Here is a 17,880-nt window from a genome sequence, read left to right on the forward strand (position 1 = left end):
CCAACACTATTTAGATCCCCAGGGAATTCTCTGTTGCATCACATCTTTTTAGAGGCAGATTAAAGGGAATTTTTAAGTAACATGACACAGTTGTTTTAATTCTATTATCCCTTAGGCTTGGGCATTAAGAAGTCAAATGATGCCTACCTGCACACAGGTAACCATCTGCTCTCTCAGGAACTTGCAGAAGTATTTTGTAATCTAGATGCTTCTTATTCAAACCCACAGGATTTGACTCTTTAATTTGAACCCCTGAGACACACACACAGCCATTTTTTAAAGTCAAGATGAAGAAAAACCCATTCCCTATGACAAAGCCAGTTTTAACATGGAGCTTTAGAATTCTAAAGTGTGTTTCCAAGGGGCCCCACTGATCTCTCACAGGCCTGGCTGCAGGGTGGCCCTTAAATAAAAGCTGCTTTTCTGACTATTCATCCATTGTAAGATGAAGGGGTTTATGAAGACGGCTACAGAAACTGGGCTTACAATCCATCTCAGGAAGATGACATTTGACTAGAACAATCCTCAGCAGCTGTCTGGAAGACTCAGACACCAAACAATTCCACCTGTTGTTGAAATTCCACCAGCAAGGAATGCACAAAGCATCTGGAAGTCTGAACAAGACTCCAGGAAATGCAAGGGTTAGGCAAGGAGAGATACCATTGGTTTGAGAAAAGCCTCAGCTTGGTCATCCTTCTGTGACCAAGGGTTTCTTCATTCCAGTCTCTGCTACTTATGGCTTCCTTCTTTATTCCAAGCACATGGCACAAAAAAAGAGGGTTTGACTCAGTCTTCTCTTGACCCGTTTCACTCACAGCTGAAGATAAAGTGCCAGCTAATAAACAATCCTTGCCACAGCTGGATTTGCTGCTGTCAGATTTTTGCATCTGGAGTGACGCACAGAGGAGGTTCAGTGGAACGCGGTATCCTACAGATCCAATGGTTTGTCCTACAGAGATGATGCTGTTGTTTGCAAGAGTTGTAAAAGTTGCTCTGGTACCTTTCTACATCTTCAGGAAAAGTTCCCAACAGTCTGTCACTGTTTGGGGAAGGGGAATTGCACCACAGTGCCTGGACTCAGAGCTGCAGATGTAGCTCTGAACAACACAGAAAGCAGAGTGGCCAACTCACACTGCTGTTCTTGTCTGGGCATCCAACACCACCAAGCCTGGTCGTGGTCAAAGTGTTCCAGTGTTCCTCCTTAGTGGGAAAAAGCACAGATCGCTGGAAGGGGAAATCAGTGTCCCATTTTTGTTTTGTTTCAGTTTTCTTAAACAGTGAGGTTTTCTTATTCAAGTGGGAAGTTTTCTTATTGAAGTGGGATTCAAGTCTTCATCCTTCAAGAGCCTTTGCAGGGCATCGGATGTGCTTTGATGGGATCCATGGACTGGGTGCTGGAAGGGGGAGATCTAAGCCACCAAAACCAGCACAAAATTCACCACAAAGGGTATCCTTTGCATCCATGTTTCCCTGAAGAATATCCCTTTCCAAAGGAGAAACTCTATTTGCTAGTTGGGCTTCCACAACCTTAGCCTTTCCCCAGTGCTCCAAAGTCATCCTCATACTGGGACTGTTTAAACCTACAGCTCTTCCCACAGTGCCCATTCCCGCTGTCGCTCCTCACTGACTCACACACATCCCTTGTCCTTCTCCAGCACCTGCTGACCTTCCCTCCTGGGATGTCTGCTGACACCCCGCCTGTCCTTTCACAGCACCACCCACCCCACCTCACGCCTCCCATGTAAACTGAAATCCTTCTGGGATAAGGGAAAACTCTTCCCTTAAAGGGACTTCAACCAGTCCATGAACACCGTGTGGGGCTCCTGGCACCTCCGTGTTACAGTAAGATCACCATCCCATGCTGCTAGGGGAGAAACCAGGAAACCCCAGTAATTAAGCATCTTGGAAGTCAATCAAAAACTGAGAACAGGGATCAAAATTCCATCTTCCACTTATCCTCACACTCCTACATCCCAATCACCCAGGAAAAGTGCTGTGCCACCAATTTCTTCTGCCCCTAAGTACTAAAAAGCAAGACAAACTACAGGATTGATTATTCCCTATCAGAACATTGTTTGGAAACTCATTGCAGGCAGAATGAACAAACCTTAATAAACCAGTGAGTCAAATGCATTAATTATGATGGTAATATAATTAATAATAATCCAAGTTATTTAAATGCTTTTAGATTAGTACTCCATAAGAGTCCATCACAGCAGCTGACACCCATGTAATGAGAAGAGGCCACTACCTAGAATTCTAAGAAAAATACTCAGATTTATTGTTCACATGATGACCAAGGAGGCATCTTGTAATTTTTAGCTTTGAAAACAAATTGCTATTCCTTAGAAATTCAGTTATTTCCAGCTGGCTGAAGCCTAGGAAGTCTCTCTTTGAGCGGATCATATTATGCCTTTTCATTAATGTTGCAGTAAGAGACACAATAGAACCAGCATCCACCAGGCAAATGACAGCACTTAGTTACACTGACTCGGAAGTAATGAAGGTACTAGAAAGGAAAATTCCTGCTGGAAAACCATCTCCCTTTGACCTTAACCCTTGCAGAGATGGTGTCTCTGTTCTGATATTGCAGTTATCTTGAAGCAACAATTATCTTAGTGTTACTTCAGGGATTTTTCCTTTGTTAAAAACACCTCCATACGCCAGTACAAGAATCTCTCTCATGTTACCACTTGGAGTATTTCCTTACAGTCCTGGCAGCCTGGAAGATTCCATGTCAGAGCAGCCTTGCACTCCTGAACCCCTGTTCAACCAGCACCTCAGGCCAGCTAACACTGACCCCCACAAGAGCCCCCTGGGGTGGGTGTGATCCCCACTGTGCAGATAAACCAAGGCACTGGTTTTCAGGTGTCAGCCACCCAAAGCAGCTGCGATTTCAATCTGTCATCATCTCCCCTGCACATGAATAAAAATGCCTTACTTAAGGTACCTGACACAATTTTGGTTACCTATTTTTAAGTAACTGGTCATGTCCATAACTAATTTGAGGGACTAAAACCCCAGCACAGGCTGAAGGCAGGGTCCAGCCATCTCCCAGAACTCACCGGGGACTGGATCCAATTATGACTTACTCCATCTTTTCTCATTTAAAAACCATGGGAGAAATATTAACTAAATTGCATGGCAATCACTTTAGAACACATTATTTGAAAATTGTGGATAATAATATAATTTTCCCAGGCTCTTGAAAGATCCCAGCTGTTTAATAAAGCATGAAGAACTTGCCTCCCAACTAGCCTGACAAGATCTCTTTGCCCAGTTGTCCTCCAACACGTGGACTCCATGAAGTAAACCTGGGAACTGCCACAAACCAAGCCAAGCCAAGCCAAACAGCAAAGTGAACTCCAAGTAAGTTGATCCAAATTGTCCATATCCCTGTACTCCATACCACTTCCAAATCCTCACCCCCAGCAGCAGCTTCCTTAGCTAAGAGGTAGTCACAGTAAAACCACGGAGGGGTCCAGCAATCAGGAATCCACAGGTGAATCTGTAGCACCAGAGGAGTACAGACAAAAACAAGTTCTGACATAAAGAGAGTATTTGCATGACCATGGAGGAAGAGTGCTAAATTTTTTTTTTTAAGGACAGTATTTCTGCATTACTGTTACACAAATGTGTTATGCATCAGAACCAGAATCAGAAATCAGCCCACTTCAGTTTGCTACACTAACAGAAATTCAACTTTTGAGGCTCTTGAGGAACTACGTCCCTGAAGTTCTTTGAGATGTTTTCATGATCAGATTAAAAAACCAAGAAACTGTCTCAGAAAAGACCATTTTATCAGTTTTTGGCTGCAGTCACCACCTAACATAACAAACACCATTCAGCATTGTTAGAAGAATCATTTCAGGAACGTGCACAAGCCCAGGTAACAGCAAAAGATGTGAAAAATGGAGGAATGTAGGTGAATGCTGCACATAAGTTCATGACAGATGAAGTAACACTTGACTAATTCAGGAAATGAAGACATTGTTTTTAATAGCTCTTCAGTACCTGTCACTTGACTTCTGTTGCCTCAGGAAACAAAAAGTAAAAGGCAAGATACAACAGGGAGCTTTGAGCTTCACAATCTTAAGTTGAGCTGAAAAAAAATTGTATTTAAGGAGACCTCACCCTTTCTTCAGAAACTAAAGCAAGTCCAAACACCTTTTTGGGCCAAACAAGATAAAGATAGCTTTCTCCTGGGAAAAGTCTTGGCATGACATCAAGTTGAAAGAATTTTATACACTGATATCAGAAGTTTAGCCATCTTAAAAGCCAGAGATCCTAAAGCCAAAGAGCAATGTATTCCATGTGTAAGCTAGGAAATATGTTGAAATATATTCCCCCACCGCCCTCTTTTTTTCTTCAAAGTAGTTTGTTCTAGGCCTTTTAGAGTTTGGCTATGCATACATTTGTTCACAAGAGGGAATTTCAATCCTGCAAAACACCACAGAAGTCTACAAGATACATCCCAGAATGAGAAGTAATCTGCTTAGCAGTAGCATTTCCTTGAATTAAAACAGAGGCATACAGTAGATTACATTCTTCAGCTAGAGTCAAAAGCAACTGCAAAAACAGATGTTAATTTTCCCTGTATCTCCATTAGATGTAACTAATGTAGCATCAAATGTGTAAGACAAACAGATCACAACTCATCAGCTAAATGCACACACCCATCATTCTGCCACAAAACTTTCAGCTCAAGCAGGCCCCACATGTAATAATCATTCCTTGAATTAACTGTTACAAAAAATACCACCAAAGCGTGGCCTCCTCTAACAAATTAATACCTAAAAGAGCATTAACTTACTGCAAACACTACAAAATATCAGAGCATTCCTAAGACATCAGAGAATAACATGGGCTGTGGGTTTGACAGGTGTATAATCTTCCATGAACGCCCATGGATTTCACTGCAACCTCTAAACTTCCCCCAAGAAGTTCCCCAAGAACTCGAGAACTGTGGAAAAGACTTGTGAAAAACACCACCATCACTGTATCTCCCTTCAGTACTTCCAGCCTCTTCCCCTCTTCCAAGCAGGACAGCAGAGTGGGGTAAAGCAGAGCTTGGAATCTCCACCACCATAGCTAAATACACCCAAAAACAGAACTCAATTTTTTATTTTTGCTTTACATTTCCAAGCATCTCCCATTTGATACCATGGTAAACTGAATGGTTAATGAAATTATTTGCTCTCTTTAACTTAATGTTTACATCAATAAGCATTCAAATACAGAGTCTTACTGCAACAACAATATTGATGCTTGTATTAAAGACTGACAAAAAGAGCTCAACCCAAAGGCATTACTAAGTAGTTCAGTATTTTGCAGTTTGCCTAATCAAACAGTTTTGGCTTAGCAGAGCATTCACAAAAAAAAAAAAAAAAAAAAAAAAGAAATCAAAGTAAGAGAAAACTGACTTCTATTTCCAGTTCAACTGCTGACTGACAGGTCTCAAGGAAGCCTTTCATTTTCCAAGTCTTCTGCCTAGACAAGGGGGATTATGCTTACTTACCACAGAGAAAGCTGAGATTTGAGAGGCATAAAGTGCTGCAGAGAAAGAAATACAGGTGCTGAGTACTATTACTCCGCAGAAAAAGAAAGAAAGCTGGTTATTTTAAACAAGAAGTTTATTTAAACAACAAGACGTTTTACTTGAAGGGAAAACTATCTAGGATTTTTTTTTGCCTTTTTTTTTTTAAAGAGTAATTTACCCCTACTTAGACAGAGATTGCTCTACATGTAACAGCTACGTACAAAAAAGTTATAAAATTGCCCTTGGTTTTACAATGATAAAAGAAAAACATTGAAATTATCCAATCAAACAAGGTATGCAAGGTTTTTGTTTTGAACAGTGAGAGCAAAATAACTTACTGGAATATAAAGATAACTCGGCTTATTCTGTGATTCTGTAAAAGTAGAAGGAGCATGCCACTAACGGAGAGAGGGGCATTTTCACAGAACCAGTTTGTTTTCCCACCCCATCTCCATTAAATGTTGATCAAAACATACCATTGGCCATTTAGTTAAAAAAAAATATGCATTATGTCTGTGCACATCACCAGTTACTTTATGTACAATAAAAGGAATAGGAAAAAAAAAAATCAGAGAGAAGAGAGAAAACTATACTGCAGTAGTCAGGATGTGGCTGAACCAAGTCTCATTTTTCTAATTGTGAAGTGTCGCCTGTGGGAGCACAGTTCTGGAGAGGAAAGTAGCAGGTTCTTTTTTGTGTGTTTGTTTTAGTAAACTCCTCCTGTTTGCTGCTGGAACACATCAATTGTATCTTCATCCTCCATTTCCAACTACAGCAGAAAAAAGAAAAAAGGGCTTTCAACTCTTCTCACATCTCTACAGCAGCCTGGGTTGTTTCTTACAGTTCCTGACTTTTTATGTTTACTTGCTATGCAACTTAACCAGAGCAGCCCCACTCCCCTCCACCACCATCCCTTTGTACATTTAACAAAACTCACTAACTCAAAAGCAAAGAAACATCACAGAAAAAAAAAAAAAAAGCCAATTGATAACTGTTGACCTAGAACAAATTCTAGTACTAACTTCAGGGTACACTGTGTGACTCCTAAGAAATAGATTTATAATATTTTATTTCTGTTGCCTGCTTTGCCATTGCACCTTTGTTCTCCTATTTACTCCCTCCGTTTACCTTAGAACACTGCCACAATTCCACTTGGCTGCTGCTGCTCAAATGGCTACAGCCCTGGGGAAGCAGACTGGAATTAAGGCCTCTGCCCAACCAGGCAGTAAAACCAAGAATCAGCAAGCACAAAAAAATTAAAAACACTTTGCATGTAGCCATGTAACACACTGCCAGTGAGGAACAGAATACTTCATTAATATAATTCTCTTTTTTCACCCTAATTTTTACAGTTGATATTCCTGGGATGTTAATGGCACCTACTGACAAAATCTGTACCAAAACTGAAGGAGCTGCTGTAACTAATGCAAGTTATATTTCTAAACAGACTCAGCAGCTGCTCAGGAAATCAAACTGGTCTATGCCATTGACCACAGATATAAACAGACTGATCCTGAGCTTCAGCAAAACATGGATGGAGAGAAAAATCATCCTGTTGCCTCAATTATCAGTTTTCCAAGTTAAAAAGTTACACAGATTGGGGCCATAAGACACACAATCTTTGAAGCAACAGCTTAGAAAATTCAGAACTAAAACCTAAAGTCCATTATTTCATAACAAGTGGTTCTGAAGAGCAGATAAAACTATCACTTGGTCAAGCTGATTAAACACAGCTCCATGGAGCAGGACAGAAAAATGCTCCAGAGCCACAGGGAACTGTTGTGTTCCTGGAATGGCCTTCATTCAACTACTTACAGACAACCCAAACTTCACCATATTCATTAATTTTATGCTGCTGAAACAGCTTCAAATTACAAACAGAAAATTACTTTTGTATTACAAATGCAAGCTTGCAAACAGGATCTCTGATAACATCCTGGCAAGCTTTTATATAAAAAATAAAGCCATTGCTTCAAGAAAAACTCAATTCTTAACTTACCATCCTTATCTCACAGCCATGACCTAATAAAGTGAAAGTTTTACAGGACTCACCATCTGTGCACTGTACTTAATTTTTTTGTTTTATTACTACAGTGATACAGATTTATTATTCAAAACCCTAAATAAAGTCCTGGATTCCATTTCTAATAATCCTAAACTAGTTACACCAAAATAATGATTAAAAAAATCCAGTTCTATCAGTAATATACACATTTACATAAGTATTTGATAGGAAACAGAAGCATCAACTCCTGCAGTGAATTCCAAGTAGTTATTTAGCCTTGCTTGTGCTGTTTACCTGTGCAGGTGTGTCTGTTTCATTAATTGGCTGCCCATCGAACCGGAATCTGATTTGCCTCATTGACAACCCCTGGACAAAGAGAAGCAACACAAAGGGAAATAAATCTGGTGTAAAAGTACTCAGTAGTTTACTCTTGAACTTGTCACTGAATTGCAGCACCATCATTAGAAGCCACCATTATGCAGGACAGAGATTCTGTTCTCCCCTCATGCCCTGACTTTTAGGCATTTCACTCCAAATCCCTGCAATCTGTTTTGTATTAAACATTGCATTGTGTCCAACAACTCGTGAGAAGCAACAGTGCCCCCACTGACTGAGTTAAAATAAAGCCATTTCTGCTACACCCCAAAGGCCAGCAGGTTTATTGTGCTTTTGAGTAATTCACTTAAAAACTAGGTGCAACGCTCCAGGTAACAAGAACAGTGGTACTCAATACTTCTTTTTGATCTTCTCCAAAGAAAAAGGTATTCTGAAATATTTCTTCCAGAAATGCAACAACAAAATTAGTCTTCAGCAGCAAAGAGTAAGCAATGGGAACTTTCTGACCTCCAATTCCTATTATCAAGAAATCAATGTATCCAAGTTTTTCCATGCACAGATGGAAAAAATAAAGGAATTTTCTACTTCCACAAATCACCCAGTAGTATTCCAGATAAGCATTCCTACCACACAACACTCATTTTGCTGACCTCTTCCATCCCTAGAAGAACATCTCTCATTCTCACCTGAGCCAACAGACTGAAAAATGTAACTTGGGAGTAACAAACAACCTCTTCTACTGATAACATCAGCTCCAAAATCACCAGTGAGCTTTCCAAGGTATTTTATAGCACCCCACGTTCTGCAAGGGCATGTCAGTGACCTTTGGGGATACAAACTTCCCTTCCAGTTCTATCCATTCTCTCCAGAGTATCTAAATATCCAAGAAGCTCAGTTTGGTTTTGAAGCCAATCCAATGGATTGCAGCGTCGTGCTTTGGCATCTCTGAGTTAGAAGAGAAGCCTTCATTCAGCCTGGCAAGAGCGGATGTCACACACAACAGAAAACAATGTAGTGATTATTTCTGAGGAGTAGATTTGTCAGGAAAAATATTTTAATAAATGTGAGTAAACTTTTTTTTTTTAATTAACTTTACAGTTCACAGCAAAATGTCTTCTCCAGCATGACCAAGACACTGCGGTGTCCACTCAGAACATCATCTGGTCTAAGGAAACCGTGTGGCTCAGTCTCATGGCAGCAACACATTTCTGCACAGCAACATTTGGTTTGAGCCCTTTTCTGTGACACTGTGTTTCTTAAAACACGTATTTCCTATTCCCAGAGTGTTGGTTTTTTCCAGGTTCATGACAACTTTATGAGCTAAATAAATGTTAGTTGAAAACATACTGAAAAACTGTACTTTGGTGAGCTTAGTGTCCACAAAACATGGAGTATGGTCCATGGATGATTTTTTCACCACTTAAAATAATCACAAAATACTCTTGATCTTCTCTACAGATCACTCAAGTTTAGCTACTTCCATTTTAAATCTACTACACACAACACATGATTATCATCCTTTATAGCTGCTAAGTTCTCTACCACCTCTCCAAAATTAAATCTAAAGTCCACAGTTTAAGGATTTAAGCTGGGGGGTACCTAGTTAGGTAAATAAATACATGAATAAAATCTAATTTCTAGAGACATGCAATACAAATGTTTTTAAGCAAAATTTCAGAAGTAAGCACCTAAGAAATAAAATTTAAAGACAAATCCACCTCCATAAAAATATTCTTTGGATACTTACTGCTTACAACTGAGATCAGAAAAAATGTCTCCCATTCTCAAGATTTACTGATTTTTCCCCTCCAGTCTGGGGGTTTTTTGCTGGCTTTGGTTTGGTTTTCCTTTAAGCAGAGTAAACATTTTGGCAATCTAAGACAATTTAGTATGTTATTTTTGTTTGTTTCAAAGTATCTAGAAATAAATGATACTTTTAAAATCTTATTTCCCAGGACTTTATAGACAAATAACTAATCCTCAAACTCCCCAAATGTCAGATATAACTGCACTCTATGACTGGAAAAAGCAACACAGTGATTTGCAAAATGTAACAAGAGTTTGTATGACTGAGGCAGGAAAAACAAACTCACAGCTTCCAACATTCACAAATTTCTCCTCAGGACACTCATACAAGAACACGTTCATATATTCAGTAAGAGCTGATTTTTCCTGTCTTTACTCCTATTCTGTTGTGGCACAGGGTAAACTGAAGAGGTTTTACTACTCTCTGTGTGATTTACAGGGTTTTTTTCCTGGTGATGAAATAATTGCTCCAATATGTTATACTGACTTTATTGTAGTAATAGTAAAACTGAATATTTGTGTTTAAAAAATTAAAAATTCACAAGTTCTAAACACTTTTGTAGAGCTAGAGCTTTTTAAAGGCAGACAGTAATTTTAAAAAAAAATCACGGAAAACAAAGACAAAATTTCCCTAATCAGATGCTTCAGAAGGAAGAATTCCATAGCTCTACTCAAACAGGTGTTTCCAAAACTTGCAATAGCTGCTTGCAGCCTCACAGACTGGCTGCAGCTGCCACCACATCAGCAGATACAGGGGATTTGTCTCTCAGAAGATTCATTTGTCAACCAGGACACAAGAGAAAAAAAAAAGCTCATCATTAAATGTACAAGCTCCTTCTCAAGGCAACTTCTCATCTCACTACAATTAAGCTAATAAATCAGAAGTCAGTGACCAGTCCAGGGAGTTACTCAGAGCTATAAAAATCCCTGATTATCACTCAACTCTCTGTCCCCTAAGTTCATCCCCAACCCACCCTTTCCACACTAATATTTCTGAGCAGTAGAGCTGCAGTTACCTCCCAGAAGCCTCCACCTATAAATGCAGATTTCGCACATGACAACAGATCTTTATTTCACCCGTTTCCTGTCACAACCTTCTCAGTCCTCCCTGTAACAAACCCCAAGGACAATACAATTCCCACAGCACAATTAGTTTCTGTTCAACCTCTATCGTTTTGCGTATTTACTTAAGTTTTAAGACTTTAACTGTCTTCCTTTATCCCTGTGGAGAGCAGTTCTCCCCCAGACACCGTTTTCCTGAGATCATACCTGTCGTTCACAATAGGCTTTCATTAGTTTACTAAGTGGTGTGTGCCTCTTAATCTTAAACTGCACCACAGACCCATCTTGCCCTGCCACCTTCAGATTAATGTGGTCATTGTTTTCAGTCTTCACTCCTTCCTGTGGAGGAAATAAAAGAAAAAAAAAATAACCAACACTTTGTAAAAAAAAGGTATGAAACAAGAAGGTAACATTTTACCAAAGTGCAACAGGTTATTAATAAGGAGGAAATAAAGATATTACAGCTATTTATTGACTGGAAACCTTGAATTAGGGAATAAAGGTCAGTACTTCTCAGTTGAAAATTTAAAGAAAAAAGCCACATACAAAAAAAAAATCTGATATTAGCTGTCATCCTGCAGACTGGAAATTTAGCAATGAAGAACTACCAGGCCAGGCGTTCAAAACAGATGTTAAAAAAAAAAAAAAAAGTTATTTCTATCAAAAGCAAAACAATGTGCAACACCAGTGCTCCCACTGAATTAAGTTACCTATGTTATAACTATGATCTGTTACATCTGATTTGTATTGTAACTGTGATCCCAACCAGCAGCAAGGCTCTTTCTCATTGCATCTCAAACTTTCTCCTACCGTTTGACGTACTTATTAAAAAAACTTTACAGATACTTTAAAGGGCTATATTTGAAATGGTGATAAAACCTGAAGCGGCCCAAGTCTTCTCCTTCAGAAAACGTTTAAAAAAAGCCCACATCAAGCAGCCCCGACCCTCTCGGAGCGGAAAACTGCGGAGGATCAACTTCCAGCTCGGTCCCTCGTGTTCTGGCCGGGCCTCAGGGCAGAGGGACGGGGATCGGGGCTGTCCCGCTCCGGGGGTGCCCGGCACCCCCATTCCAGCTTTGTTTTCCCTCTTTTCTGGGAGCCGGGTCCCGCCATGTGTCAGCCCGCGCGCGGCCCCGCGCCCTCCGCCACTTCGAACTCGGTTTAAAAATCGTGTGGGGGAGGAAAAAAAAGGAAGGAGGGGGACAGAGAGGAGAGAAAAAAAAAAAAAAAAAAAAAAGCTACCCAAAAAAAAAAAAAAATCCAACCCCCCGGCGGCGGCCGCTGTTAATTCCTGCCGTGCGGAGTGGAGCCCCCGCAGCTCCCCCGGCCCCGAGTGGGGCCAGAGGCGGCACAAAGGGGCCGGAGCCGTGCGGGGACCGTGAGGGCAGCGGCTGCCGAGGCGGCCCGCGGGGATGCTGCGGCCGCGGAGGAGGAGGAGGAGGAAGGCAGCAACAACCGCCTCCAGACCTGCCTCTCTCCCCGCGGAGGGCGGGAAGGCGGCCCGGGCTCGCCCCCCCTCTCCCCGGGGATCCCCCGCCCGCCCCGGGAGCCGCGGCCTCGGCCCCCCCCACCCGCGCAGGAAAATGGCGCGCAAAGGCGGCGCGGGGGCTGCGGGCCGGGGCCGCCGCCTGAGGGGCCGAGCGCGGCGGCGGGAACTGCGGAGCGCGCCGGCCTCACCTTGGGCTTCTCGTCGGCCATGGCGAGTCGGCGATGCGGGGGCGGCTCGGAGCGCGCACAAAGGGGGGGCAGAGCCGGCCGAGCGCGGCGGAGAGAGGGAGAGAGAGGGACACAGAGAGAGGGGAAGGCGGGGGGGCCGGGAGCGCGCACGCACAGCCGCGGGGCCGCGCCTTGCCCCGTGCGTGCGCGCACCCGCAGCGCTTTCCCCTCCCCCCCGGGCGCGTTCCCGCCGCCCATTGGGCCCCGGCGCGCGGGGAGGGGGCGGAGCCAGGGCCGGGCGGGGGGGGTGAGGCGGGAGGGAGGGGGGAAGGGGGGGCGGAGGGAGCGCGCGCCCGCCCCGCGGCCGTTACATAACGCGGCGGCGGCGGCAGGGGAGGGGCGCGCGCGCGCCCGCGGCCACGCTGCCCGCGCGCTGCGTGCGCGCGCCCCCGCCCCGCCCCGCGCGGCGGGCATTGTCCTTCGCAAAATGGCCGCCGGGTCGCCCTCAGAGCCCCGCACCGCGCCTCACTCCACACCCTTCCCGAACACACCTTTCCTTGGCCATCCCCGGCATCCTTGGCCCCCTCAAATCTTAAATCTCCTCAAAGCTGCCGGGCCGCCTGCCACAGCCCCCTCAGTGCCTCGTCAGTGCCTCACATGGGGTTCTCCACACACACCTCCCCGTGACCACCCCCAGCCCGGCTGAACGGGCTGCCCAGGGAGGTGGTGCAGTCCCTGTCCCTGGAGGTATTTGGGGGAAGAGTGGATGTGGCACTCAGTGCTATGCTCTGGCTGACAAGGTGGTGTTGGGGCACGGGTTGGACTCCCTGAGTTCAGAGGCCTTTTGCAACCTCAGTGATCCTGTGGTTCTGTGATGACCCTTGTCTGTGGTCATCAAATCTCTCCCTCCTGCTTGTGTCCCTCGCTGTGTGATGGAGGACCCTGATGGTGTGGCAGCCCCCTGAGACCGTGGGCTGTCCCTGTGAAGGGGGCTGTTCTGGGAGAGATGCCATGTCTGTGAGGGAACCGAGCTCCTGCAGCACCCCAACAAATACACTACATAAATTACGCTACATAAATCAGAGGATATACCACCAGTGATGGGATTTCTTAAAGTTCATTCCAATGGAAGGGAGGAGGCAATTCTCAGTAACTTCAGAGATTTCACAGGTTCACACAAAACAGTTCCTGTGTCTTTTTTCATCAGCGTTACGCCTGCCACCATAATATGCCAAATGCTTCTCTATATCACACAGATGGAAAAGAAACACCTCAAAAAATGATCCCTGTCAATCCCTCAGGGATAGATTTTCCAGGTGGACATCATTCCACAGCAGTGCTTCTCTGTGTGGGAACATGCTGGGTCGTGACACCGAGGTGGCCGTGTGGTCACACCCCCCTTCTCCTGGCAGGACAAAACTTTCTGTACCATTTCTGAGATGTTCCTTGTCCAGAATGAACTGCTCACGTAGTGAAATGTCGACTGAAGAGAAACTTCACTTACGGGCAGAGCTGCAGATTTGCTTCTCCCTGTCAATTCTGGTCCCTCTCCTCTGCCTTTGTCATGTTACTTCACATTGCAGCTCCTCCCTTCTGAGCACAGATTGCATTTTTACTGCAATTTTCTGGAAATTGCAGAAGAGTAACACCCACTGGGCAGAGGAAGTTGAAACCAAACCTTTATCTGAGTCCACGGTTGAGAAAATGGCACAGCCACGGCCCTACCTGAGGCCCAGGCAGCCACCTGAGCTTCCACAAAACGTGGGCAATGAAGTCTTTTACCATCCGTTGCAGTCCAAAATTTAGCCTGAAATTTCATAGAACCTTTTAGTTTTAGTATTTTACTCCTCCTGAAGGGTCTTTATGAGTCAGTTCTGAAAAAGTCCCAGGCACTGAAATGTTAAGTTTGGCCCAAGAAGGCAATAGATGTTGTTTCAAATTGTGACTGCGACTCAAATAGATCCTCCTTTGAGCTCTGCTTTCCACACCTACCTGTGTCAATTTACTTGATTTATCATCAAAAGATCAATCAGTTGATCCTGCCTGTTTTCTCTGTGTTGAATTACTCATGGTATTATTTTTCTATTTGTTTAAGGTAATGGGAAGTGAGAAGCACCCGTGGCTGGAGAAGACCATGTGCTTTTACCCAAATCCCCCTTCATGTGTGACGGTGCCTCAGGCTCCTGTGATCTCCCTTCTCCTTTCATTTGAGCTCTGAAAAGCAATGGGCAACGTGGTTTGGACCTTCTCAAGTCCATCACCACCATTAAAAAGCAGAACTACTAGTAAGAACAAGGAAACAAAGCACCTTAATCCCCGCCCTTCTACCTCATTCATGGCTTTTTAAAGCAGAACTCCAAGCCCATGGGGTACTTCACAGAACAAAAGACGAGTGGCGATTCCCAATGGACCTTAAGTTCTATTTTTAGAGATGATGCCCTTCCTCACGCTCACAGAGAAGTGTGAGGAAGGGCATCATGGGGCTTGATGATCCTGTTGTATTTTGTTCTTGTCACTTCTCCGCCCTCCCTCCGTGAAGATCCCTGTGCTGCAGGCCCAGGAGGAGGATTTTTGGGGAGGTGGGATGAAACTGGCCAAGGCCTGAGCGTGGCATGAAAGAACTGAAGGCAGGACTGGCATCAAGTGAGACACACGTTAAGGCAGCATCACAAATAGAACAAATGTGCTAAAAGAGACAGGAAAATACTCTAGAATTTATGAGAACATATGGGAGTTAGACGTGCTCAGAAAGGCTGAAAACGGCTTCAGCTGCACCAGCACTGGTCTCACCACCAATCACAAATCCCAAATCACAGAGCAGGTTTCTACAAACCTCATCTCTGTGTGGCTTTTCTTTTTACATAGCAACAGAGGAAACTCTGAGAAACTGGAGCTCACAATGATCACTGCTAAAACCTGCAAAGGAACTGGCCAGACGGCAGCACTGGGAGCGAGCGGTGGGGGGAGAAGCCACACTGGGAACTACAAAGGCCCTGCTCCTGCAGGGTCCGGGCTGCAGCAGAGGGGAGCAAAGCAAAGCTTTTTGTCCCTCTGAGCTCCTCCTCTTCAGTGCACCGAGCTGAAGGGAAGTGAATGGGGGAGCATCACAGTGAGAATTCCTGAGAAATTCCATCTCTGGGAGAAAAAAATTCCACGTGTTGTTTCTTAAAGTATTTCCCTGTTTTGTTTCATTCTTGTACTGCAGTTTTATAAGGAAGAAATCTAGATCTGTCAGAGCTCTTCGGCTTAATTCTCCACCCTCCGATGAAGAGGGCTGGGAACACAGGCATTCCATATATATGCCTTTCACTCTGGGATTTTAAAACATTACGTTTTTTGACACCAAGACAGCTACAGGCAGAAGGTGTGTGCTCCTGCACATCAGCAAGCACTAGCCTACAAAACCATCTCCAGCCCCTTTAGAACTGGGTGTTATTTTGCACTGAGTCCAAGGCAAGAACAGAAAGCAAACAGTAATTTGGAGGTGTAAATGAGTGTGTCGGGTTGCTGGCTCAGACCCTGCAGGTCCGAGTGCTTTACTCAGGCTTTGCTCTTTATTAATTCTGGCTTAGCCCTGGGAATAGACAATACCTTTAGCCTACAGCCCTGCCTGTGCTGTGCCTTCCCTGTTCATGATGGTAATCATTCCCTCTGTTCCTCAAATAGCTTCCAAACCTCCTATTTCACAAGTTAGTAACTCCTATCCTCGTCAGACCTTTTTATTTTTTCTTTTTCTCCTGACTGTAAAACACACAATTTCTCTTTGCTTTCCTTGCTGGACCCACAGCCTGTACTCCAAAGCCTTTTTGAGCAATGTGAAGTTCCACACTGACACAGACATTTCCAGTTTTGCTTAATTACATGGACTAGAGAGGCACAGAAGCCTCCTTGAGAGGTGAACAGGAAGGCTTCCCTTCTAGATACATGCAGAGCTCCAGCCAGTGTTCAAGAGGACTGAAAAATGTCAAGATTTCATACTAAAACTCACCTTTCCCAAGATGATTTCCCCAGGAATCATCCATTTAAGAACAACAGATGCTGCGGATATGAAAAGCCACTGACACTTTTAGGGAGTGAGCAAAGTGGACTCTGTGTGCCAAGAGACAGCAGGAGAAGATCAAAGAGTTCCAGCTTTCAGTGTCTCTTTACACAGATGGATCTGGGAGCAGCAGAGGACACTGTCCCACTCCCAGACCCACCTCCTACATGGTGGTTCCCTACACAGCATTACATGGATATTCTGAAGATGTTCTGCCACTCACAAGAAACTGCTGCAGTTCTAAAAGCAGCACCTTAGCCTTGAGGAATAGTGGCAGGAGGCCTCGTACTCCTGGGTTTTCAGACGTCCGGTTTTGATTTGCTTCTAGAGCCTTTTAGTGATGCGTGGAATGGTATTTTGGATCTAGGAATGCCCACTAACATCCTCAGAAGTCTGCAGCACAGAGCAGCACCGTCGTGTAAGACAAGAGGTGAATTTGACTTTGTACAGCAGAGATTCAAATACAGGCACATCCTCAAATAACAAAACACAGACCCTTACCCACAGTAAACAATGAGGGATTTTAAACTGATGAGTCTTCAGTTTCTCAAGCAGCTTTCCGAGCATTTAAATTGTTCTACCTGAAAAAATTCATTCCTTCTGACCTGAACAGACACCACTTCCTTTTCTCAGCATGACTGGTGACATGACATGCTCCTCCCAGAGATAACTGCTGGCTTTATTTTTATTGGAAATGATGGATGCAGCAGCTGATAAGTAAAAAAGGGCAATTTAGCCATGGAGTGTTGCAGCATTTGTCATACGAGGACAGCAAATGATTTACATTATCTTGAAAAGTTAATTTTTAGTGAGGGTCTTGGGAAGGCATCAGCCTAAGAGGGACTGGTGGGTTCCAGCTGTGAGACCAACAAGGCAGCACTGCTAATTTTGTCTTGAAAAGTGTATTGCTGAAGAACTTTGTTATTGGGCAGCACCAGCAAAAAGGGAGGAGTACACAGAAGTGGGAAGGAGAGCAGAAGGGGAGGAGAGGAGTGGGGTGCCATTAGTGTTTTATCACACCAGGTTATTGAGTTGAATGCCATGGGAGGTGAGCTCCCGGCATTAACAGAAAGGTGATGAGCCTCCAGCAGCCCCAGAAGGCTCCTCTGCCCAGTGTCCAGGGGATATCGATCTCCTCCTGGACCCTGAGGGAGTGAGTGAGTGAGGCACAGTGGGAGTTCTTCCTGCTGCGATCCTGCTTCATGACGAGTCCTTCCCCAACCTGCAGGCAACTCACTGAAGTCAGAGCACATAATTCGATTCGTCAGCTTTATCAGTGCCCAAGAGCTCCAGAGAGCATCACCTTCAACATCCCAGAGGCTCCTCTACCCGCACGTGTTTGACATGCATAAGGAGACACTGGTTGTTACACAGCAATCAGTCAATGAATTGAGCATGAAAACAACACTGTGTGAGTGACTGTGCACTTGAACAGAG

At 44.1% G+C, this 17,880-nt stretch overlaps 1 protein-coding gene across 1 annotated transcript; it reads right to left on the reverse strand.

Annotated features, from left to right (window-relative positions):
* Window positions 1-5,092: 5,092 nt before the first annotated feature.
* SUMO2 (small ubiquitin like modifier 2) lies at window positions 5,093-12,638 on the reverse strand. The gene is made up of 4 exons (XM_069032495.1): window positions 12,426-12,638; window positions 10,956-11,087; window positions 7,839-7,910; window positions 5,093-6,308 (listed from the first exon to the last, which is right to left on the reverse strand). The coding sequence occupies exons 1-4, from the start codon at window positions 12,444-12,446 to the stop codon at window positions 6,246-6,248; spliced, it is 288 nt and encodes a 95-aa protein (XP_068888596.1). The 5' UTR covers window positions 12,447-12,638; the 3' UTR covers window positions 5,093-6,245.
* Window positions 12,639-17,880: the final 5,242 nt, after the last annotated feature.

This window comes from Aphelocoma coerulescens, chromosome 18 (genome assembly GCF_041296385.1).
Source record: "Aphelocoma coerulescens isolate FSJ_1873_10779 chromosome 18, UR_Acoe_1.0, whole genome shotgun sequence".
Taxonomy (NCBI): Eukaryota; Metazoa; Chordata; class Aves; order Passeriformes; family Corvidae; genus Aphelocoma; species Aphelocoma coerulescens.

Bases quoted from the DNA above. Each gene is read 5' to 3' on its own strand.
- SUMO2 (XM_069032495.1), bottom strand. From the start codon at position 12,446: ATGGCCGACGAGAAGCCCAAG. The intron at 11,088-12,425 runs GTGAGGCCGGCG...TTTCCTCCACAG, and splicing joins TGGCCGACGAGAAGCCCAAG to GAAGGAGTGAAGACTGAAAA. The intron at 6,309-7,838 runs GTAAACAGCACA...TTTCTGCTGTAG, and splicing joins AAACAGACACACCTGCACAG to TTGGAAATGGAGGATGAAGA.